Raw genomic sequence first — 24,453 nt, 5'->3', positions numbered from 1 at the left:
TGTGGGGGAACCAGAATTCCTATTCATTTAAATAAATGTGATTTATGTGACAATGACAATGATGCCCAAGATGATTCCTCAAGTGAGGGGAGTAAGCATGGTACTGCATCATTCCCTCCTTCGTCTACACGAGTCTTGCCCACTCAGGAGGCCCCTAGTACATCTAGCGCGCCAATACTCCTTACTATGCAACAATTAACGGCTGTAATGGACAATTCTGTCAAAAACATTTTAGCCAAAATGAACACTTATCAGCGTAAGCGCGACTGCTCTGTTTTAGATACTGAAGAGCATGACGACGCTAATAATAATGTTTCTGAAGGGCCCCTAACCCAGTCTGATGGGGCCAGGGAGGTTTTGTCTGAGGGAGAAATTACTGATTCAGGGAACATTTCTCAACAAGCTGAACCTGATGTGATTACATTTAAATTTAAGTTGGAACATCTCCGCATTCTGCTTAAGGAGGTATTATCCACTCTGGATGATTGTGACAAGTTGGTCATCCCAGAGAAACTATGTAAAATGGACAAGTTCCTAGAGGTGCCGGGGCTCCCAGAAGCTTTTCCTATACCCAAGCGGGTGGCGGACATTGTTAATAAAGAATGGGAAAGGCCCGGTATTCCTTTCGTCCCTCCCCCCATATTTAAAAAATTGTTTCCTATGGTCGACCCCAGAAAGGACTTATGGCAGACAGTCCCCAAGGTCGAGGGAGCGGTTTCCACTTTAAACAAACGCACCACTATACCCATAGAGGATAGTTGTGCTTTCAAAGATCCTATGGATAAAAAATTAGAAGGTTTGCTTAAAAAGATGTTTGTTCAGCAGGGTTACCTTCTACAACCAATTTCATGCGTTGTCCCTGTCGCTACAGCCGCATGTTTCTGGTTCGATGAGCTGATAAAGGCGGTCGATAGTGATTCTCCTCCTTATGAGGAGATTATGGACAGAATCAACGCTCTCAAATTGGCTAATTCTTTTACCCTAGACGCCACTTTGCAATTGGCTAGGTTAGCGGCTAAGAATTCTGGGTTTGCTATTGTGGCGCGCAGAGCGCTTTGGTTGAAATCTTGGTCGGCTGATGCGTCTTCTAAGAACAAGCTACTTAACATTCCTTTCAAGGGGAAAACGCTGTTTGGCCCTGACTTGAAAGAGATTATCTCTGATATCACTGGGGGTAAGGGCCACGCCCTTCCTCAGGATCGGCCTTTCAAGGCAAAAAATAAACCTAATTTTCGTCCCTTTCGTAGAAACGGACCAGCCCAAAGTGCTACGTCCTCTAAGCAAGAGGGTAATACTTCTCAAGCCAAGCCAGCTTGGAGACCAATGCAAGGCTGGAACAAGGGAAAACAGGCCAAGAAACCTGCCACTGCCACCAAGACAGCATGAAATGTTGGCCCCCGATCCGGGACCGGATCTGGTGGGGGGCAGACTCTCTCTCTTCGCTCAGGCTTGGGCAAGAGATGTTCTGGATCCTTGGGCACTAGAAATAGTCTCCCAAGGTTATCTTCTGGAATTCAAGGGGCTTCCCCCAAGGGGGAGGTTCCACAGGTCTCAGTTGTCTTCAGACCACATAAAAAGACAGGCATTCTTACATTGTGTAGAAGACCTGTTAAAAATGGGAGTGATTCATCCTGTTCCATTAAGAGAACAAGGGATGGGGTTCTACTCCAATCTGTTCATAGTTCCCAAAAAAGAGGGAACGTTCAGACCAATCTTAGATCTCAAGATCTTAAACAAGTTTCTCAAGGTTCCATCGTTCAAGATGGAAACCATTCGAACTATTCTTCCTTCCATCCAGGAAGGTCAATTCATGACCACGGTGGATTTAAAGGATGCGTATCTACATATTCCTATCCACAAGGAACATCATCGGTTCCTAAGGTTCGCATTCCTGGACAAGCATTACCAGTTCGTGGCGCTTCCTTTCGGATTAGCCACTGCTCCAAGGATTTTCACAAAGGTACTAGGGTCCCTTCTAGCTGTGCTAAGACCAAGGGGCATTGCTGTAGTACCTTACTTGGACGACATTCTGATTCAAGCGTCGTCCCTTCCTCAAGCAAAGGCTCATACGGACATAGTCCTGGCCTTTCTCAGATCTCACGGATGGAAAGTGAACGTGGAGAAGAGTTCTCTATCTCCGTCAACAAGGGTTCCCTTCTTGGGAACAATAATAGACTCCTTAGAAATGAGGATATTTCTGACAGAGGCCAGAAAAACAAAGCTTCTAGACTCTTGTCGGATACTTCATTCCGTTCCTCTTCCTTCCATAGCTCAGTGCATGGAAGTGATCGGGTTGATGGTAGCGGCAATGGACATAGTTCCTTTTGCGCGCATTCATCTAAGACCATTACAACTGTGCATGCTCAGTCAGTGGAATGGGGATTATACAGACTTGTCTCCGAAGATACAAGTAAATCAGAGGTCCAGAGACTCACTCCGTTGGTGGCTGTCCCTGGACAACCTGTCACAAGGGATGACATTCCGCAGACCAGAGTGGGTCATTGTCACGACCGACGCCAGTCTGATGGGCTGGGGCGCGGTCTGGGGATCCCTGAAAGCTCAGGGTCTTTGGTCTCGGGAAGAATCTCTTCTACCGATAAATATTCTGGAACTGAGAGCGATATTCAATGCTCTCAAGGCTTGGCCTCAGCTAGCGAGGGCCAAGTTCATACGGTTTCAATCAGACAACATGACAACTGTTGCGTACATCAACCATCAGGGGGGAACAAGGAGTTCCCTAGCGATGGAAGAAGTGACCAAAATCATTCTATGGGCGGAGTCTCACTCCTGCCACCTGTCCGCTAGCCACATCCCAGGAGTGGAAAATTGGGAAGCGGATTTTCTGAGTCGTCAGACATTGCATCCGGGGGAGTGGGAACTCCATCCGGAAATCTTTGCCCAAGTCACTCAGCTGTGGGGCATTCCAGACATGGATCTGATGGCCTCTCGTCAGAACTTCAAAGTTCCTTGCTACGGGTCCAGATCCAGGGATCCCAAGGCGGCTCTAGTGGATGCACTAGTAGCACCTTGGACCTTCAAACTAGCTTATGTGTTCCTGCCGTTTCCTCTCATCCCCAGGCTGGTAGCCAGGATCAATCAGGAGAGGGCGTCGGTGATCTTGATAGCTCCTGCGTGGCCACGCAGGACTTGGTATGCAGATCTGGTGAATATGTCATCGGCTCCACCTTGGAAGCTACCTTTGAGACGAGACCTTCTTGTTCAGGGTCCGTTCGAACATCCGAACCTGGTTTCACTCCAGCTGACTGCTTGGAGATTGAACGCTTGATCTTATCGAAGCGAGGGTTCTCAGATTCTGTTATCGATACTCTTGTTCAGGCCAGAAAGCCTGTAACTAGAAAGATTTACCACAAAATTTGGAAAAAATATATCTGTTGGTGTGAATCTAAAGGATTCCCTTGGGATAAGGTTAAGATTCCTAAGATTCTATCCTTCCTTCAAGAAGGATTGGAAAAAGGATTATCTGCAAGTTCCCAGAAGGGACAGATTTCTGCCTTGTCTGTGTTACTTCACAAAAAGCTGGCAGCTGTGCCAGATGTTCAAGCCTTTGTTCAGGCTCTGGTTAGAATTAAGCCTGTTTACAAACCTTTGACTCCTCCTTGGAGTCTCAATTTAGTTCTTTCAGTTCTTCAGGGGGTTCCGTTTGAACCCTTACATTCCGTTGATATTAAGTTATTATCTTGGAAAGTTTTGTTTTTAGTTGCAATTTCTTCTGCTAGAAGAGTTTCAGAATTATCTGCTCTGCAGTGTTCTCCTCCTTATCTGGTGTTCCATGCAGATAAGGTGGTTTTACGTACTAAACCTGGTTTTCTTCCAAAAGTTGTTTCTAACAAAAACATTAACCAGGAGATTATCGTACCTTCTCTGTGTCCGAAACCAGTTTCAAAGAAGGAACGTTTGTTGCACAATTTGGATGTTGTTTGCGCTCTAAAATTCTATTTAGATGCTACAAAGGATTTTAGACAAACATCTTCCTTGTTTGTTGTTTATTCCGGTAAAAGGAGAGGTCAAAAAGCAACTTCTACCTCTCTCTCTTTTTGGATTAAAAGCATCATCAGATTGGCTTACGAGACTGCCGGACGGCAGCCTCCCGAAAGAATCACAGCTCATTCCACTAGGGCTGTGGCTTCCACATGGGCCTTCAAGAACGAGGCTTCTGTTGATCAGATATGTAGGGCAGCGACTTGGTCTTCACTGCACACTTTTACCAAATTTTACAAGTTTGATACTTTTGCTTCTTCTGAGGCTATTTTTGGGAGAAAGGTTTTGCAAGCCGTGGTGCCTTCCATTTAGGTGACCTGATTTGCTCCCTCCCTTCATCCGTGTCCTAAAGCTTTGGTATTGGTTCCCACAAGTAAGGATGACGCCGTGGACCGGACACACCTATGTTGGAGAAAACAGAATTTATGTTTACCTGATAAATTACTTTCTCCAACGGTGTGTCCGGTCCACGGCCCGCCCTGGTTTTTTTTTTTTTAATCAGGTCTGATAATTTATTTTCTTTAACTACAGTCACCACGGTACCATATGGTTTCTCCTATGCTAATATTCCTCCTTAACGTCGGTCGAATGACTGGGGTAGGCGGAGCCTAGGAGGGATCATGTGACCAGCTTTGCTGGGCTCTTTGCCATTTCCTGTTGGGGAAGAGAATATCCCACAAGTAAGGATGACGCCGTGGACCGGACACACCGTTGGAGAAAGTAATTTATCAGGTAAACATAAATTCTGTTATTAACCCCTAGACCGACAACCCCCCACAACGCAATAAGCCTAATTAAACTATTAACCTCTATATCCGCCATCAAACTCACACCGCAAGTAATAACTAACGGCTAGATTACGAGTTTTGCGTTATGAGGGGTGCGGTACTAACTTGCAAGTTATTGTCACCGCTCACTTACCTACAGCGCTGGTATTACAGGTTTACAAAAACCCGGCGTTATCAGGCAGTAAGTGATTTTAGAGCAAAATTAAGCTCCATACCGCACACCAATACCAGCGCTGCTGAAAGCTGCGGTGAGCTGGTTTTACGTGCTCGTGCACGATTTCCCCATAGACATCAATGGGGAAAGCCGGCTGAAAAAAAGTCTAACACCTGCAATAAAGCAGCGTAAAGCCCTGTAACGCAGCCCCATTGATTCCTATGGGGAAACTAAATGTATGTTTACACCTAACACCCTAACATAAACCCTGAGTCTAAACACCCCTAATCTGCCGCCCCCGACATCGCCGACACCAACATTACACTTATTAACCCCTAATCTGCCGCACCGACATCGCTGACACCTACATTACACTTATTAACCCCTAATCTGCCGCCCCCAATGTCGCCACCACCTACATTATACTTATTAACCCCTAATCTGCCAGCCGACATCGCCGCCACCTACATTACAGTTATTAACCCCTAATCTGCCGCACCAATTTCGCTGCCACCTACCTACACTTATTAACCCATAATCTGCCGCCCCTAACATAGCCGCCAACCTACATTTATTAACCCCTAATATTCCGCCCCCGTCGCCGCCACTATACTAAAGTTATTAACCCCTAACCCTAACACCCCCTAACTTTAATGTAATTAATATAAATCCAAATAAAACTATTAATACCTAAATAATACCTATTTAAAACTAAATACTTACCTATAAAATAAACCCTAAGATAGCTACAATATAACTAATAGTTACATTGTAGCTAGCTTAGGTTTTATTTTTATTTCACAGGCAAGTTTGTATTTATTTTAACTAGGTAGAATAGTTACTAAATAGTTATTAACTATTTACAAACTACCTAGCTAAAATAAATACACATTTACCTGTAAAATAAAACCTAACCTGTCTTACACTAACACCTAACCTTACACTACAATTAAATAAATTACATTAATTAAATAGAATTAACTAAATTACAGAGGGGGAGTTACTTATTTCCCACTTTCAGTTGACTTTCCAGCTACCTTTTCAACAGAACTAAACTGAGAGCTTCTAAGTAAGTTTTTAAACAGTTTTATACTTGATTTTTATAACAGTATCTGTGCATTTTATTCTTTATAGTAGTGTCTATTACATGCAGTTATATGAAAATGAGTGTATACTGTCCCTTTAAAAGGGCTTTTTGCAGGGCATTGCCCCAAGATAATCAGCTCTTTTTCCAAAAAATACACAACCTCCCTTACATTAAATCCCCACACCCACCAAACCCCCCCAAATAAAATAACCTAACACTAAAAACCCTAAACTGCCCATTGCCCTGAAAAGGGCATTTGTTGGACATTGCCCTTAAAAGGGCATTCAGCTCTTTTACTGCCCACCCTATCTAAATAAAATACCCCCCCCCCCCAAAACCCCTTACAAAACCCTAAGTCTAACCCCCAAGTGGTCCTCACCTGTCCTGAAGTCCGGCGGAGAAGGTCCTGTTCCAGGCAGCGAAGTCTTCTTCCAAGCGGCGACCTCTTCTTTCTTCTTCCAGGAACCAGCCAGCATCGGGCCAGCTGTACAGTCACAGCCCGGCCCGACCGCGCCATTATACACAGTGTAGCTCGCTCCTGCTGTCAGACAGAGCAGGAGCGAGCTGCACTTTGTGTTATGGCGCGGTCGGGCCGGGCTGTGACTATACAGCTGGCCCGATGCGCTATGTGAATAAAACAGACCCACCCACAGAGCAGAGAGCGGGTCTGTAAAACAGCCGGGTTTTTTTAAAATTAAAAGGGAATATTACGTTTTATACAGATAAGGCTAATATAATGTTATATAATTCTGCACTATGTGCAGAATTATATAACATTATTTTTGAGGTTTACTGTCCCTTTAATGGTACATTATAGTGTAAAATGTTCTTTAGCTATAGTGAACATTTCAATGCTGCAGTATTGACTTTAGAAAGGCTATGTGAACAAGATGCAATAGAAGCAATGCACTACTGGGAGCTAGCTTAACACATTTTGTGAACCAATGACAAAAAAACATATAATCGTAGCCAACAGCCACCAGCTAGCTCATTTACAAAGTAAAATAATAATCGGAGTGAATTGAAAATTATCTTAAAATTCCATGTTGTATCTGAACCATGGAAGTTTAATGTTTGACTTTCATTTCCATTTAAAGGCAACAAAAAGCATACAAAAGATAGTACTAAAATATATTAAAATAGTTTGTGCGGAATATACAAGTAATTGTTTTTCTTTTGTATACATAAAAGAAGTGTATTGCACATTAAAAAGTTATGTTACAAGTGAAGTTGAGCAATTCATTTTACTTCCTTTTATTATCTTATATATTTAATTTTAATTGCATCCATGAGGCAATTATCCAGAGCATTTTGTCACAATATATTGATTATGTCTTTTTTTTATGTTGAACCCTTTGTGTATTTTCTATTGTTGTAAAGTATATTAAAGAGCTGCTATATGCCCAACACCTTTGCAGTAAAAATGTATTGTATGTTTTAATCTTAGCAATGGTGTAGTTTTCAGAACAGTATATTGAAAACTTTAAGGGACACTAAACCCAAATGTTTTCTTTCATGATTCAGATAGAGAATGCAATTTTAAACAACTTTCTAATTTACTCCTATTATCAATTTTTCTTTCTATCTTTATTTAAAAAGCAGGAATGTGATGCATAGCAGCCGGACCATTTTTGGTTGAGAACCTGGGTTATGCTTGCTCATTGGTGGGTAAATGTAATCCTCCAATAAGCAAGCGCTATCCATGGTGCTAAACCTTAAATGGGCTGGCTGCTAAGATCTACATTCCTGCCTTTAAAATAAAGATATCAAGAGAACATAAAGAATTGATAATAGGAGTAAATTAGAAAGTTGCTTACAATGTCATGCTCTATCTGAATCATGAAAGAAAAAATTTGGGTTCAGTGTCCCTTTAAATATGGAATGTTGCCTGTTCTAGACGATGATGTCATTTTTATAAGCTTTTTATAAGGATAGATCTATGCCTTTATATTCATTATTGTACTTATTGAGTTTTACAATTAGCATTTTCTTCACCAGCCAGTTTAATTTAGCATACTGTTTTCTTAGGATTGCCTTGATTACAGTAGGCATTGTTGCTATGTAGTCTGTTAATGGGTTAATTTTTGACATTTTAAATAGCAATATCAGATTCCTATATAATGCACGGCAATAATTTGTCAATATTTAATAATATGTAAAGTGTTTTTTCTACATTTATCTGTTTACATACTCTTACACTGTTATTTGTTTATCCAACTGAAAGTATAAATTGCCCTTCCGAGGTACAACTGAATATCATATCTGCAATATATTTACAAAAGCTCTCCAGCCAGTCTTTTAGTGCATCTACCTGTATAGTCATCAAATACTAAAGGAGTTGCAGTCAAAGCCAAATTGTAAACTATGTTTTGTTGAAGGTTGCTCTGAGGCCATTAATCATGTTCCAAAAGTCATTTGTAAGCAAAACAAACATAACTGACATGATGCCAATATCAGCATCTTCAAAAGTGTAAGGGATATACTCTTTAACCCCTTTCCTGCCAGAGAGAACTGCTCAGACGAGACATTTCAACATATTGACATAGGAATCGCTGTAATGTGCAGCACTTTGTGATATGATATCTTATCCTGCTTGGTTTACTTCAGAGGATCTCAGCTGCCCTGAAATGATAACGTTTATTGATGCAGAGTATTATTTAAGACTTGAGGCCATACTTGTTGGCAATTATTTAGAACTAAATATGTAGCACTAGTGGTCTTGAAATGTGAGTTTCTGAGATCTAGAACAAAGTATGCGAATAAGTGCAGACACATAGTGGATATTACATTTTCCTTCCATAGATCTGTGAAATAGTTTTTTTAATAAAATTAGATCAGATAGTTTGGCTACACTCAGTGCTTACAAATGTAACGAAGAGACAATAACCAGAGAGGGTGACCCACAGTGAAAGATCACTCCGACAGCACACGCTCTGTAGCCAAGTGTGACAGCAAGCCAATTAATCAATGTTTAGTGTGCCAGCTTCCCTGGAGGAAGAATTGATCAATACACTCTCTGCTTTATGCAGATATCCATATGCTTTGTAGGAAAGCTTGAAAAACAGGCAATTAGAAAGATGAGTAGGGCCTGGGATTTCCTTTTTCAGGTTAACCATGAATTACATTGTGTTGGGTTTAAGTGAGGAACCCTGAACCTTTTGTTTGTTTGTTTTTAATTAACTAGGGAAACATAATTTATGTAAGATGTGCGCACAGAGACAGCCTCATTTTAATCAGTCAGTAGTCTCACTGGTTATTGCTGATATTCTTTTCTTTAATATCTTTGATACTGGTAGTTGTAGACATAATATTCTGCCTTTTGTTTTGTTTAGGGAGCTGCAACAAGAAAGTGTTTTAATGTATTAGAGCATGTTGTTATTATTGCACAATTGTTTGCATGTACCTCACAAAGGGGGTTAACCACAGTAAATAGCAGAAGCAGCAATGCACTACTGAGACCTTGCTGAATACATCAAGTGAGCCATTGATAATGATAAGCATATGTGCTTAGCCATCAATCAAAAGCTAGCTCCCTGTAGTGCATTGCTGCTTTTGATCCCACCTAGGTATGTTTTCAATAAAGGATACCAAGAAAACAACGTACATTTGATAATAGAAGTAAAATGACATGCTCTGTCTGAATTATAAAAGTTTAGGTTTGACTTTTGGTCCTTTTAATTTAAGGATGTTTGAGAAACGTTGTGACTTGCGTATCTCAAGCTAGAATTACTGACAAACTGGCGCATTTTCCTCTGATCACCAGGAGATGGACATTGCTTTTAAGATATTTACACTGTTTTAGAATATATATGATTTATTTCAGCCCCAATCACTTCCCCCTGCTTTATTTTACTAGCACAAGCATAACCTCATGACAATCAAGCTGTTGTGCTCTTTGCGCCACATGTATGAAAGGTGTATTAACAATTTGCATCATCACATCTCATTATAATAAAAGTTCATTTGTATTTATCATTTTTCTTTACTCACAATTAAAACCAATGAAAGAAACGATGAGCAGAAACAGGACAGAGGCAGCACATTGGCTCACTGCTTGTTAATTAATTGTGTCTGCCGGTTCTGGGGTGAAGATCCTTTCCTTTGTTTAGAGCAGTCATTTCTTTCTAAACATGTCCTTCATTTTTGAAGTTTATTTTACATAGTTAAATATAACATGACTTTGTCAGTGTCAGGGTGGCATATGGCTGCACACAAGTCATCTGGGCATAAGGCAGAGTTTATGGATCTGGAGAAACTATGGTGGCAGCCGCAGGAGAAAACATTAATTCTGATTGGATCTGTCACCAGCTGAACAGACCACTGCATAATGCCAATTACAACCCCCAGCCAACTTGAAATGTTGCCTAAAATAATTACTCCAACCTATCTAAGGAGATTAAAAGAAGAAGAAAAAGAAAACTTTATAAACATTTCAACAAAACGTGGTTAGTAAATTGACAGTCAAAAGTATTATAAATTATTACATATCTAGCAGCATCTGGGATATATGACATTCATGATATAGTATAAAACCATGTAATATATACAATATACTATCCAAACTGGTTTAAATTAAATTCCAAATATGGCTTTACGTATTTCACAATAAAATAAAAAAATTCCGTAAGTACCTAGAATTTATTATTTAATATATTTTGAAATTCAGTTACATTTTATAAGATTTACATAGGATGTAAGTAATACACAGATATATATATATATATATATTTTTTTTAAAGTATTTTTATTAAGAATCAATGATACAACAAGATTGATAATATGAACACACAAAAATGAAAAAAAAGAATGCCATAATACCAGTCAAAGGATCAATCTTACAATGAAAATAACCAAATAATTATCTTGCATCATAGACTCTTGTTTTAACATTTTTAACAAAATAAACTAATAAATATGAAATTGGAGATACCTCAATGCTTGTCTCTTTATGTGATAGCGTCTACCTATGTAAATGTCCTAGAAATCGTGGTTGTGCTTAATTAAGAATAGATGATTTTAGTTGGCCTAGTGACTTTCAGGTATTGACAAGTGGATTATGTGGGGGCTCAAGAGACTTGTTATAGTTCTCCCATGTTATCTGCACTTCTATGAAATGTTCTTTTTTGTCTTTAACCATGAAGCCATACTCTTCTAGTTCAATTAGATCTGTGACCTTGTTACGCCACATGGCTAGCGTGGGGACCCTTGGCGATCTCCAGTTCTGTGCTATCAGAACTTTCAAACTATTTATCATAATTTTTAGCAAATATTTGAAGTGGGGTTGTGGCAGCTTAAGTGATTTATGTAGTAACCAAACAAGTGGGTCTAAGGGAATGTTCATTTGGAAGATATGTTCTATTTCCGAGATTATTGCTCTCCATAGAGAGTTCACCTGGGAACACCACCACCACATGTGACCCATGCCGCTACCCACATGTCCGCATCTCCAGCAGCGGTTATTGGTATGTGAAAAGAGCCTATGAAGTCTTTTGGGAGTTAGGTACCATCCATGTAATATTTTATAATTGAGTTCTGTAATTGCTGCCGACATGGAAGTCGATTTGATATTGTGAAAGATGTTTGTCGCTGTCTGAGGTGTAATGGTGATACCCAATTCCCTTTCCCACATCTCCATAGAGCAGGGAAGGTTGCCAGGGGGTGCCTGAGTGATGATAGTGTTGATATATGAAAGGCTGTGTTTAACAGGTGGAGTCGACGTGAAAAGTTTCTCAATGTTAGTCAAAGGTCGTAACATATTTAGGTGCTGTTGATGGGTGGTGATATAGTGGTGTATCTTTCTATAAGTGAACCAATTATTGGCCCAGTTGTGACCCAGTTCAGTAAGTTCACTTTGGGATTTTATTCTGTCATTAGTGTTTAAGGTCATGAGTTGGATGTCTGAGTCTTTATATTGGGTATTCATACCTGCAGTGAGGGTGAGCAATGAAAATTCACTGTTATGAAGAAGTGATGTCAGGGGGCTTGGGCAGGAGGAAATATAAGGATTTGTCCTGTTTGATGAGTCCCAGATTCTCAAAGTTTCTAGGGTGATGGGATTGTCTATTTGTCTATGAAGTGACTGGAAACCTGGGTCCCAGCATATAGTAGGGAGGTTAAGATTTGGGCTGAGTGCCCCTTCTAATGAGACCCATCTTTTGTGTTCCCTATGGATTCTCCAATCGAGAATCCTTTGGAGGAATATAGATCTACGATATGAATCTATGTTCGGGACTCCCAAGCCTCCCTGAGAAGTAGGGCGGGACATTGTGAGTTTATTAATCCTGGGTGGGCGTCTATTCCAAATAAACGAACTAAATAGTTGTTGCATTTGTGGGATGTATGTATTAGGGAGTTGGATAGGGAGGGTCTGCATAATGTAAAGCAATCTTGGGAAGATATTCATTTTAATTGTGTTTATCTTTCCTAGCCAGGACAGACGTTTCCTGGTCCAGGATGATAGATCTCGCATTAAGTTATTCCTTATATTATACACAGATATATTTTTAACTATTATATTATTTCAGACTATGCATCTTTAGGATACTTATTACTTTATTGTCTTTCTCTTATGATCTTTTCAGTTTATATTAAGTGGTTACTAACACTGCAGTCGATTATAATCGTTTAGAAATGTTTATCAAATTTCTTATCTATAAAAATCTCCATAGACTTTAATGGTGTTTTTTTGTAGTAAACAATGTTTCTAAAGAATTGTGATCAACCCCCCATAGTGTGGATCACAATCTTTTGTTTAATAATTATTGGCATGTTAGCAGCTACTGATGTGATATTTCCATCTTAATACGAGGAGAGTCCACGGCTTCATTCATTACTTGCGGGAAATAAAGAACCTGGCCACCAGGAGGAGGCAAAGACACCCCAGCCAAAGGCTCAAATACCTCCCCCACTCCCCTCATCCCCCAGTAATTTTTTTGCCTCTCGTCACAAGAGGATGGCAGAGAAGTGTCGGAAGATTCGGAGTAGTCTCTTATGGAGGGTAGTACTCTTCGGGAATAGGACTGGAGTTTTAAGTAGTCTTGTCAGCCTCTCAGTGAGAGCATTGACGAATGTTAGGGTCTGGAGATGCAGGGAGAGTCTTTCTGTGAAAACCATCCAGACTCGTATTAACAGCTCCTTAAGCAATCCGTGTGGACGAGTTTCTCTGCCTGCTTTCTGTCACTCAAGTCCATGTCAGGAGCGATGTGTCAGGGTGCCAAGAATCAGACTGAGACGAGAAGTGCAAAAATAATCACACCTTTATTAATAGCAAAAAATAATAAAAAGTCCACAAGTCAAATAACAAGCCAGGAATCAAAACCAGAGCTGGTAGTCAGACGAGCCGAGTCAGGGGCCAAAGCGAGTAGTCAGATGAGCCGGAATCAGGAACAAGGAGAACAGCAGAGTCAGGAACAAGCCAAGGATCAGGAACCAGGAGGGACGTCAGACAGCCAGGTAATACACAGGAACTCTCACAAACAGGTCTGAGACAACGAAAGGGCAAAGCATACTGAACAGAGGCCCTTTAAGTGATGACATTACAATTCTGAGACTGCATCCTGTCTCACACTGATGATGAACACCAGTCTGGCCATAAAAGGAAGTGCAGGAATTGAGCAGCATCACACAGTATGCACCAGAGTCAGCAAGGGAGGTGAGTAAAATGGCTGCCAGCAGCACATGGCAAACAAAACAGGAAAAAACCCTGACACTATGCTACAACACTGTCAAACTTGAGAGGCCGTGTTCCTGTTCCACGGCGTCGATTCTGGTAAGATTGTTTAATTCACAGTGTGACTCCTTTTATATGTATAGAATCAAGGGTTAATATCTCCGGAAGGTGATTTTGAACAGGGGGATTTATACATGATTGCTTTATTGTGTTTTTTTGCTGCGACATGTGTGAGATGTGGCTCTGGCAAGAACATTCGGGTTCTTACTTCATTTTGATTACTGCGTAGCCTGTTTAGTTTGGCGCGCTTTTTCTCAGCTGCTGGGGCGGTCCTGCATGGCACTCCATGTGACCGGGTGTGGCCTCATTCTCTTCCTTTTCCTGACTGTCGGTTGCAGGAGATGAAAGCGTTTTCTCTGTGGGTCATAGGAGGTGGTGAGTGCCCCAGCCATTGGAGTATAAAAGTGCCATTTTTTTTCTATAGTCCATATTAAAGGCGCAAGCTATGGACGACTCTGATGCATTAGAGGGTACTCCCTCAGTCTCTACCTAAATCTAATGCCTGTGTTTATTGTGAGGAGGCTATGGTATATCCGCCTGCTCAACTATGTTCCACATGCCTTGATAAAATAGTGATATCTAAAAAGAACAAGATGTTTAGTACCACTGAGCCGTCCACCTCTGAGGGGTCTCTGTCCGGTGAGGTGCATTCCCTACAATCATATCCGATTACACATGCAGCTCCCCAGTGCACTACTAATCCTCCTGCGGGAGGGCCCTGTGGCCGCCAGATTTTGCTCCGCATGATAAAAAGAATAAACCTAAGGGTCCTAATTTTCATCCCTTTCGTTCAGACAAGTCCCAATGACAGCAGCCTGCCGCAAAGCCCGAGCAGTCCAAGGGATCTTGGAAACCTTCTCAGTTTTGGAATAAGACCAAGCAGAGCAAGAAGCCAGCCGAGACAAAATTGACATGAAGGGGCGGCCCCCGATCCATCTCTGGATCTCGTAGGGGGCAGACTATCTCTTTTTGTGGAGGCTTGTATGAGAGACGTGCAGGATCCTTGGGTTCTAGAGGTTGTTGCCCAGGGTTACAGGATAGGTTTCAAAACTCACCCTCCCAGGGGCAGATTCCTCTTGTCAAATCTATTGTCAAGACCAGAGAAATGAGATGCCTTTCTAGAGTGCTTGAGAGATCTCTCATCTCTAGGATTGATTGTACCGGTACCTCTAGCAGAAAGAGGTCTAGCATACTATTCAAACCTTTTCGTGGTCCCAAAGGAGGGCACGTTTCGCCTGATTCTGGACCTAAAGTGCTTAAACAAGTTTATGTCGGTCCCATTGTTCAACATGGAGACGATAAGGTCTATTCTGCCCTTAGTTCAAGAGGGTCAGTTCATGACTATGATAGACTTGAATAAGGCTTACCTTCATGTGCCTATACACAAGGATTACTTCAAGTTCCTAAGATTTGCTTTTCTAGACCAGCACTTCCAGTTTGTAGCTCTCCCCTTCGGTCTGGCTACTGCCCCAAGAGTCTTTACGAAGGTTCTGGAAGCTTTGCTTGCGGTGGCGAGATCCAGAGTTATTGCAGTAGCACCTTATCTGGATGGCATCCTGGTCCAGGCTGGCAGAGGACCATTGGAGAGCTCTTCTACTTATTCGATCTCATGAATGTAAGATAAACTCAGGAAAGAGTTCTCTGGTTCCCAGTACCAGAGTGGAGTTCCTGGGCACGATAATAGACTCCATATACATGAAGATATTCCTGACAGACCAGAGACGTTTCAAAATTGCTTCCAACTGTCTTGCCCTTCAAACCTCCTCAAGGCCCTCTGTGGCCCGGTGTATGGAGGTGATTGGGCTCATGGTATCCAGTATAGATGTCATTCTATTCGCCAGGTTCAATCTCCGACTTCTTCAGTTGTGCATGCTAAGGCAATGGAACAGCGATAACTCGGATCTATCACAATAGATCTCTCTGGACAACCAGCCAAGGGAATCCCTCTCTTGGTGGCTTCGTCCAGATCAGCTGTCCCAGGGGACATCCTTCCTGAGACCATCCTGGGAGATTGTGACTATGGATGTGAGCCTCTCAGGATGGGGAGCTGTTTGGGGTGCTAGGAAGGCACAGGGCAGGTGGAATCGGGAGTCTTCGCTTCTTCCAATCAACATCCTGGAACTTTGAGTGATATTCAACGCTCTTAGGGCTTGGCCCCTCCTGAGTTCTTCTCAGTTCATCAACATTACCTCTGTGGCTTACATCAACCACCAGGGGGGAACGAGAAGCTCCCTAGCCATGAGGGAAGTATCTTGGATTCTGGATTGGGCGGAGACCCACAACTGCTTGGTGTCAGCGATCCACATCCCGGGTGTTGACATCTGGGAAGTGGATTTTCGCAGAAGACAATCTTTTCATTCGGGGGGAATGGTCTCTTCACCTCGAAGTGTTTGCAGAGATTTGCAACAGATGGGGGACTCCGGAGATAGATCTCATGGTGTCCAGACTCAACTTCAAGCTACCCAAATATGGGTCCCAGTCCAGGGATCCCCAGGTAGAACTGATAGATGCCTTGGCAGTGCCTTGGGGATTGAACATAGTTTACATATTTCCTCCGTTATCTCTTCTACCTCAAGTAGTGGCCCGCATCAAGCAAGAGCAAGCATTGACTATTCTGATTGCTCCGTTGTGGCCGCGCATGATGAGGTTTGCGGATCTGGTGGGGATGTCATCGTCTCCTCCATGGAGGTTGCCCTGTCACGGATCTGCTAGTACAGGGCCCCTTTGTGCATCAAAATCTAGATTCTCTGAGGCTGACTGTGTGGAGATTGAACGCTTGGTCTTAGCCAAGAGAGGTTTTTCTGAGAGGGTGATTGATACTCTCATTCAAGCCAGGAAGCCGGTCACCCATCGCATCTATCATAAGGTGTGGAGGACCTACTTACTCTAGTGTGAGACTCATTGATATTCTTGGCACAAGGTCAGAGTATCCAGGATTCTTTCCTTCCTCCAGGATGGTTTGGAGAAGGGACTTGCCGCTAGTTCCTTGAGGGGACAGATTTTGGCCTTATCTGTGTTACACAAGAAGCTCGCTGAGCTTCCTGATATAAAGTCTTTTGTTCAGGCTCTATCCAGGATTAGGCCTGTATTCAGACATTCTGCTCCTCCTTGGAGTTTGAATCTGGTTCTTAGGGTTTTGCAGAAGACCCTGTTTGAGCCTATGCATTCTCTTGACATTAAGAGACTGTCATGGAAGGTTCTTTTTTTCTACTGGCTATTGCTTCGGCACGCAGTCTCTAAATTGGCGGCCTGCAATGTGAGCCTCCTTACTTGGTCTTTCATGCCGATAAGGCTGTCCTTCGCACTGGGTTGGGATTCCTCCCTAAGGTTGTGTCTGATCGCAACATTAATCAGGAGATTGTAGTTCCTTCCCTGTGTCCTAACCTTTCTTCTTCAAAGGAACGGTTACTTCATAACTTAGATGTGGTTGGAGCTTTGAAGTTTTATCTTCAGGCTACGAAGGATTTCAGACAGACTTCAGCATTATTTGTTGTCTATTCGGGGAAGCCCAAAGGGCATAAGGCTTCTTCCACTTCCCTATCTTTTTGGCTGAGGAACATGATTCGCCTAGCTTATGAGACAGCGGGACATAAGCCTCCTCAGAGGATTACGGCTCACTCCACTAGAGCTGTGACTTCTTCTTGAGCCTTCAAGAATGAGGCCTCTATGGAGCAGATTTGTAAGGCGGATACCTGGTCTTCCTTACATACTTTTTCTAAGTTTTACAAATTTGACGTGTTTGATTTGGCTAAAGCAGCTTTTGGGAGAAAGGTTTTGCAGGCTGTGGTGCCCTCAGACTAGGGTCCGCCTCTTTTTTATCCTCCCGTTTTCATTCAGTGTCCTCTAGAGCTTGGTTATTTGTTTCCCACAAGTAATGAATGAAGCTGTGGACTCTGTGGACGAGGAGAGTCCACGGCTCCTGCCCAGTTCTTCGTTGGGCGGACCTAAATTTCTTTTGTTTTTCTTCTGGCACCATTTATAACCTGATATTTCTCCTACTGTTCCTTGTTCCCTCGACAGAATGACTGGGGGATGAGGGGAGTGGGGGGGGGGGTATTTGAGCCTTTGGCTGGGGTGTCTTTGCCTCCTCCTGGTGGTCAGGTTGTGTATTTCCCACAAGTAATGAATGAAGCCGTGGACTCTCCTCGTACAGATGGAAATTAAGTTATCAGGTAAGCATAATTTATGTTTTTCATTGTTGATCCAATCACAATCAGCCATTTTCATTGTTTATTGCCAGCGCTTTTTTCATGATCGGTTCAGTGAAAACTGGCTCTATACTTAAAGGGACATAATACTTCTATGCTAAATCACTTGAAAGTGATGCAGCATAACTTTAAAAGCTGACAGGAAAATATCACCTGAGCATCTCTATGTAAATAAAGGAAGCATGACTAAGCTGTGACCCCAAACGTCGCTGTTTTACCTGTCACAATAAAGTGCTAAAGGAGACTTTGGAGTGCCGTGGACGTTCTTTGGATTACTCTATGTAAAAAAGAAAGATATTTTAATCTCACAATTCCCTCAGCTCCCCAGAGTAAGTGTTCTGTAAAAAGTTATCTTTCAGTTACTGCCCAGCTGCAGGTAAAAAAAAGAACGAAGAAAAATTGATAAAAGGAGTAAATTAGAAAGTTGCTTAAAATTGCATGCGCTACCTGAATCACGAAAGAAAACATTTGGGTTCAGTATCCCTTTAGGACATTTTGAGGTAAAATATCTTTCTTTTTTACATAGAGATTCTTAGGTTGATAAACTCTGGAAAACATTTTTTGACTTCTTAATAAGTACCCCAAAAATTAGTTTGAATGTAACATTAGTTTTGCGCATTGGCAAAACACTGAAATTATCTGCCAAGATATTAGATGACTGTAAGAAGCATTTTCACCAGAAAGATAAAAATACTACCTGCTTAATCAATTAAAGTTAAGAAATAATAAGAACTTTTTCACTAAAAAAAGTAAAAAAAAAAAAAAAAAAAGGATCATTCAGCATAAGGATGAAATCTCCATTTTGCTTGTCATTAACTGGATATGAAACCCAAAAATGTTCTTTTGTGATTAAGACAGAACAAACCATTTTCCAATGTTTTCCCAATTTACTTCTATTATTAAATTTGCTTTGTTCCCATGATATTCTGTGTTGGCGATACCTAGGTAGGCATCTGGAGCACTAAATGCCAGGATATAGTGCTGCCATCTAGTTCTCTTGCAAATGGATAACATTCTTGCAAAACGGCTGCCATATAGTGCTTCAGAAATGGTTCCTAAGCATACATCCCTGCTTTTCAACTAAAGATACAAAGAGAATGAAGAAAAATGATAATAGAAGTAAATTAGAAAGTTGTTTACAACTGTATGCTCTATCTGTATCATGAAAGAAAAAATTTGGAGTTTCATATTCTTTTAATACTGAGCATTTGGGTTTTGGATTAAAAAATCTTGAGATTAACAACACAGATAACAAGTTTGTGTTATTTTAGGAAGGTAATGATTTCAAGCTTAAAGGGACAGTCTACACCTTGGTCATCTTAAATACTTACCTTAGATTAAGCTGCAAATAGCTTCCTGCACCTTTTCTATATTATGCAGCAGGAACAGTAAAAAAGTTATTTTAAAATGAAAATTGTTTCTGGCCACTTTGAAATGGCTGACAAACTGACCACTGATGACATCATGATCTGGGCTGCATATGGCATCCAATCACATTAGGCTCACTAGTTGGATTCAACAGACTGACAATGCTATTCAGCAGAGTGCCTAGATGCAGCCTAGATTGTGAGCTGAGCTTGGCAGCCATTTTAAACTGGCCAGAAACAATATTCATTTTAAATAAAGTTTTTTACTGTTCCTGCTGCATAATATAGAAAGGACACAGGAGGCTATTTGCAGCTTAATCTAAGGTAAGACATTAAAATGAGTAAGGTATAGACTGTCCCTTTAAGGATTATTACAAGCAAATGCATTTTAGGATTAACACAAATAGAAAACAGCAGATTTCCCATAGGTATAATAACTTGTATCCTAATGAAGTAATGCATACACATTCGTGGCTGGACAGTCATACGTCCAAAATAGCTGTTAAACCCCCAGGAAAGCACACTATATGTGCACCAGATGAACCTGTAAATCCAAACAGTTCCAAAGCTCCAAACAGGGTCAAATGAATAGGAGACTACTTTCAAACTCACCCCGCAAGTGCTGTTTAGGCAGAAAAATCTTCTTTGTTATTTAAACATTAAGCTTCCTCTTTACCTTGCATCAAAGGATCCCATCGTCTGCCGGATACAGGCTCCGTCGTCCCGGTGAACCGCAGCTCCGGTGCGGAATTACTCACTAGATGAGCCTCCTTTTGCAGCGTTGCCTTTGGTATGCAAGACCGGCGTGTGACGTCACACCGGGGGCGTGCCTATGCAAGGGCTTGCAGCGTGTGTGTCTCCCAAAAGCTTAGTGCCGTTTCTTCAGCTTTCCTAGGGGAAACAGGTAAACCAACAGCTTGCCATGGAAAGTGTAGAGGCTGTAAGGGCTCCAGATAAGAAGCGGGCTCCTTGTAGCCCGTAGATAATATAGACAAAGGAGTAGTGACAAAGGAGTAGTGACACCAGCAAAGTAACAGAGTAGTGACACCAGGAGTAGACAAAGGAGTAGTGACAAAGGAGTAGTGACACCAGCAAAGTAACAGAGAAACAGCTGGACCAGCTGTTTCTCTGTTACTTTGCTGGCGTCACTACTTATTTTTATTGTTTTTTCACAAATAAAGTTCGTTGGATTATTTTAAAACTGGGACTCCTGAATCCTCCTTTGTCTGCATTTTAGGATTGTCATCAAGGAAAAAACACTGACAATACCGTCCGGAAAATAAATCCTACCTCATTACACGTTAAAGACATATTAATGTATGTAGAAGTTACTGTGTCCCTCTAACTATAAACTCAAATCTGTTAACATTTTATTAGTTGTTTTTTACCCTCAGAGTCACCAATCTTGTTTTTTTTGGCTTACGCTTTGTTCATTATTACTTTTCTTCCCTAGGTAATGAGTTGCCAGTATGCGCCAGTTGTGGACAAAACATTTATGACGGCCGTTACTTGCAAGCCCTGGAATCTGATTGGCACGCTGACTGCTTCAGGTAAAACAGCTCTTGCTTCTTATTAAACTGAAAACACTGGGAAAGTTTCATAAAGTGTCTGTGTGACCAATAGTGTTAAAACGTTTCTTGTTCAGTTTTCACCCCAACATATACATAAGCTGCATGCATGTGCATCCAAAACATGCATGTGTGACGATGTGATTATGTCACACACATGCAGGCATTAGATGCTGGGCCTGTCTACATATACCGGGGTATCTTTGTGCATGAGAAAAGTTAGCACAGAGTGTGTGGTAACTTCTAAGATGCATTTTATAAATGAATGTGTATTGCAAAAATGCTTCTAGACCATTATTAAAAACTCTTATGTCCTTTTAAAATTACAGGAAACCCCATTTCTTCTGTTATGTGTGATCAGTCCACGGGTCATCATTACTTCTGGGATATAACTCCTCCCCAACAGGAAATGCAAGAGGATTCACCCAGCAGAGCTGCATATAGCTCCTCCCCCCTACGTCAGTCCCAGTCATTCTCTTGCACCCAACGACTAGATAGGATGTGTGAGAGGACTATGGTGATTATACTTAGTTTTTATGACTTCAATCAAAAGTTTGTTATTTTACAATAGCACCGGAGCGTGTTATTACTTCTCTGGCAGAGTTTGAGGAAGAATTTGCCAGAGTTTTTTACTATGATTTTAACCGGAGTAGTTAAGATCATATTGCTGTTCTCGGCCATCTGAGGGAGGTAAAGGCTTCAGATCAGGGGACAGCGGGCAGATGAATCTGCATTGAGGTATGTAGCAGTTTTTATTTTCTGAATGGAATTGATGAGAAAATCCTGCCATACCGTTATAATGACATGTATGTATACACTTCAGTATTCTGGGGATGGTATTTCACCGGAACTACTCTGTTAAAAGTCACTAATCCTTTTAATAAGTATTTATCATGTTAAACGTTTTTGCTGGAATGTAGAATCGTTTTACATTGCTGAGGTACTGTGTGAATAAATATTTGGGCATTATTTTCCACTTGGCAGTTGTTTGCTTTTAATTGTGACAGTTTCGATTCTCTTCACTGCTGTGTGGGAGAGGGAGGGGCCGTTTTTGGCGCTCTTTGCTACGCATCAAAAAATTCCAGTCAGTTACTCTTATATTTCCTGCATGATCCGGTTCATCTCTGACAGATCTCAGGGGTCTTCAAACTTCTTTGGAGGGAGGTAGATTCTCTCAGCAGAGCTGTGAGAATTTTATATTGACTGTGAATAAAAACGTTGCTCTGTAATTTTTATGTAAAATTTAATTATTGTTATTTTACTAATGGGAACAAACCTTTGCTAAAAGTTGTGTTGTTTTAAAGTTTGATGCTATAACTGTTTTTCAGTTCATTATTTCAACTGTCATTTAATCGTTTAGTACCTCTTTGAGGCACAGTACGTTTTTGCTAAAAAAGATTATAACCAAGTTGCAAGTTTATTGCTAGTGTGTTAAACATGTCTGACTCAGAGGAAGATATCTGCGTCATTTGTTCCAATGCCAAGGTGGAGCCCAATAGAAATTTATGTACTAACTGTATTGATGCTACTTTAAATAAAAGTCAATCTGTACAATGTGAACAAATTTCACCAAACAGCGAGGGGAGAGTTATGCCGTCTAACTCGCCTCACGCGGCAGTACCTGCATCTCCCGCCCGGGAGGTGCGTGATATTATGGCGCCTAGTACATCTGGGCGGCCATTACAGATAACATTACAAGATATGGCTACTGTTATGACTGAAGTTTTGTCTAAATTACCAGAACTAAGAGGCAAGCGTGATCACTCTGGGGTGAGAACAGAGTGCGCTGACAATACTAGGGCCATGTCTGATACTGCGTCACAGCTCGCAGAGCATGAGGACGGAGAGCTTCATTCTGTGGGTGACGGTTCTGATCCAAACAGATTGGACTCAGATATTTCAAATTTTAAATTTAAATTGGAGAACCTCCGTGTATTACTAGGGGAGGTCTTAGCAGCTCTCAATGATTGTAACACCGTTGCAATACCAGAGAAACTGTGTAGATTGGATAAATACTTTGCGGTACCGGCGAGTACTGACGTTTTTCCTATACCTAAGAGACTAACTGAAATTGTTACTAAGGAGTGGGATAGACCCGGTGTGCCGTTCTCACCCCCTCCAATTTTTAGAAAGATGTTTCCAATAGACGCCACCACTCGGGACTTATGGCAAACGGTCCCTAAGGTGGAGGGAGCAGTTTCTACTTTAGCTAAGCGTACCACTATCCCGGTGGAGGATAGCTGTGCTTTTTCAGATCCAATGGATAAAAAATTAGAGGGTTACCTTAAGAAAATGTTTGTTCAACAAGGTTTTATATTGCAACCCCTTGCATGTATCGCGCCGATTACGGCTGCGGCAGCATTTTGGATTGAGTCGCTGGAAGAGAACCTTAGTTCATCTACGCTAGACGACATTACGGACAGGCTTAGAGTCCTTAAACTAGCTAATTCTTTCATTTCGGAGGCCGTAGTACATTTAACCAAACTTACGGCTAAGAACTCAGGATTCGCCATACAGGCACGTAGGGCGCTGTGGCTAAAATCCTGGTCAGCTGATGTTACTTCTAAGTCCAAATTACTTAATATTCCTTTCAAAGGGCAGTCTTTATTTGGGCCCGGTCTGAAAGAAATTATCGCTGACATTACAGGAGGTAAGGGCCACGCCCTACCTCAAGACAAAGCCAAAGCTAAGGCTAGACAGTCTAATTTTCGTCCCTTTCGGAATTTCAAAACAGGAGCAGCATCAACCTCCACTGCACCAAAACAGGAAGGAGCTGTTGCTCGTTACAGGCAAGGCTGGAAGCCTAACCAGTCCTGGAACAAGAGCAAGCAGGCCAGGAAACCGGCTGCTGCCCCAAAGACAGCATGAACCGAGAGCCCCCGATCCGGGACCGGATCTAGTGGGGGGCAGACTTTCTCTCTTCGCCCAGGCCTGGGCAAGAGATGTTCAGGATCCCTGGGCACTAGAGATCATATCTCAGGGATACCTTCTAGACTTCAAATTATCTCCCCCAAGAGGGAGATTTCATCTGTCAAGGTTGTCAACAAACCAGATAAAGAAAGAAGCGTTTCTACGCTGTGTACAAGATCTGTTATTAATGGGAGTGATCCATCCGGTTCCGCGGTCGGAACAAGGACAAGGGTTCTACTCAAACCTGTTTGTGGTTCCCAAAAAAGAGGGAACTTTCAGGCCAATCTTAGATTTAAAGATTCTAAACAAATTCCTAAGAGTTCCATCGTTCAAAATGGAAACTATTCGGACATTCTTACCCATGATCCAAGAGGGTCAGTACATGACCACAGTGGATTTAAAAGATGCTTACCTTCACATACCGATCCACAAAGATCATCACCGGTATCTAAGGTTTGCCTTCTTAGACAGGCACTACCAGTTTGTAGCTCTTCCATTCGGATTGGCTACGGCTCCAAGAATCTTCACAAAGGTTCTGGGTGCCCTTCTGGCGGTACTAAGACCGCGAGGGATTTCGGTAGCTCCGTACCTAGACGACATTCTAATACAAGCTTCAAGCTTTCAAACTGCCAAGTCTCATACA

The 24,453-nt window shown here is 41.7% G+C and overlaps 1 protein-coding gene across 1 annotated transcript in view; it reads left to right on the top strand.

Moving 5' to 3' along the window:
• LIMK1 (LIM domain kinase 1) overlaps positions 1 to 24,453 on the top strand; it is a 206,080-nt gene that overhangs the window by 34,095 nt on the left and 147,532 nt on the right. Inside the window, exon 2 of the mRNA XM_053706326.1 lies at positions 20,786 to 20,882. Within this exon, the coding sequence (XP_053562301.1) occupies positions 20,786 to 20,882 (97 nt within the window). The remainder of the gene's footprint in view (positions 1 to 20,785; positions 20,883 to 24,453) is intronic.

The sequence above is a fragment of the Bombina bombina genome, chromosome 3, assembly GCF_027579735.1.
Source record: "Bombina bombina isolate aBomBom1 chromosome 3, aBomBom1.pri, whole genome shotgun sequence".
NCBI lineage: Eukaryota > Metazoa > Chordata > Amphibia > Anura > Bombinatoridae > Bombina > Bombina bombina.
Note: the sequence above shows the minus strand (reverse complement) of the source record. Positions and strands in the feature narration are given on the sequence as shown.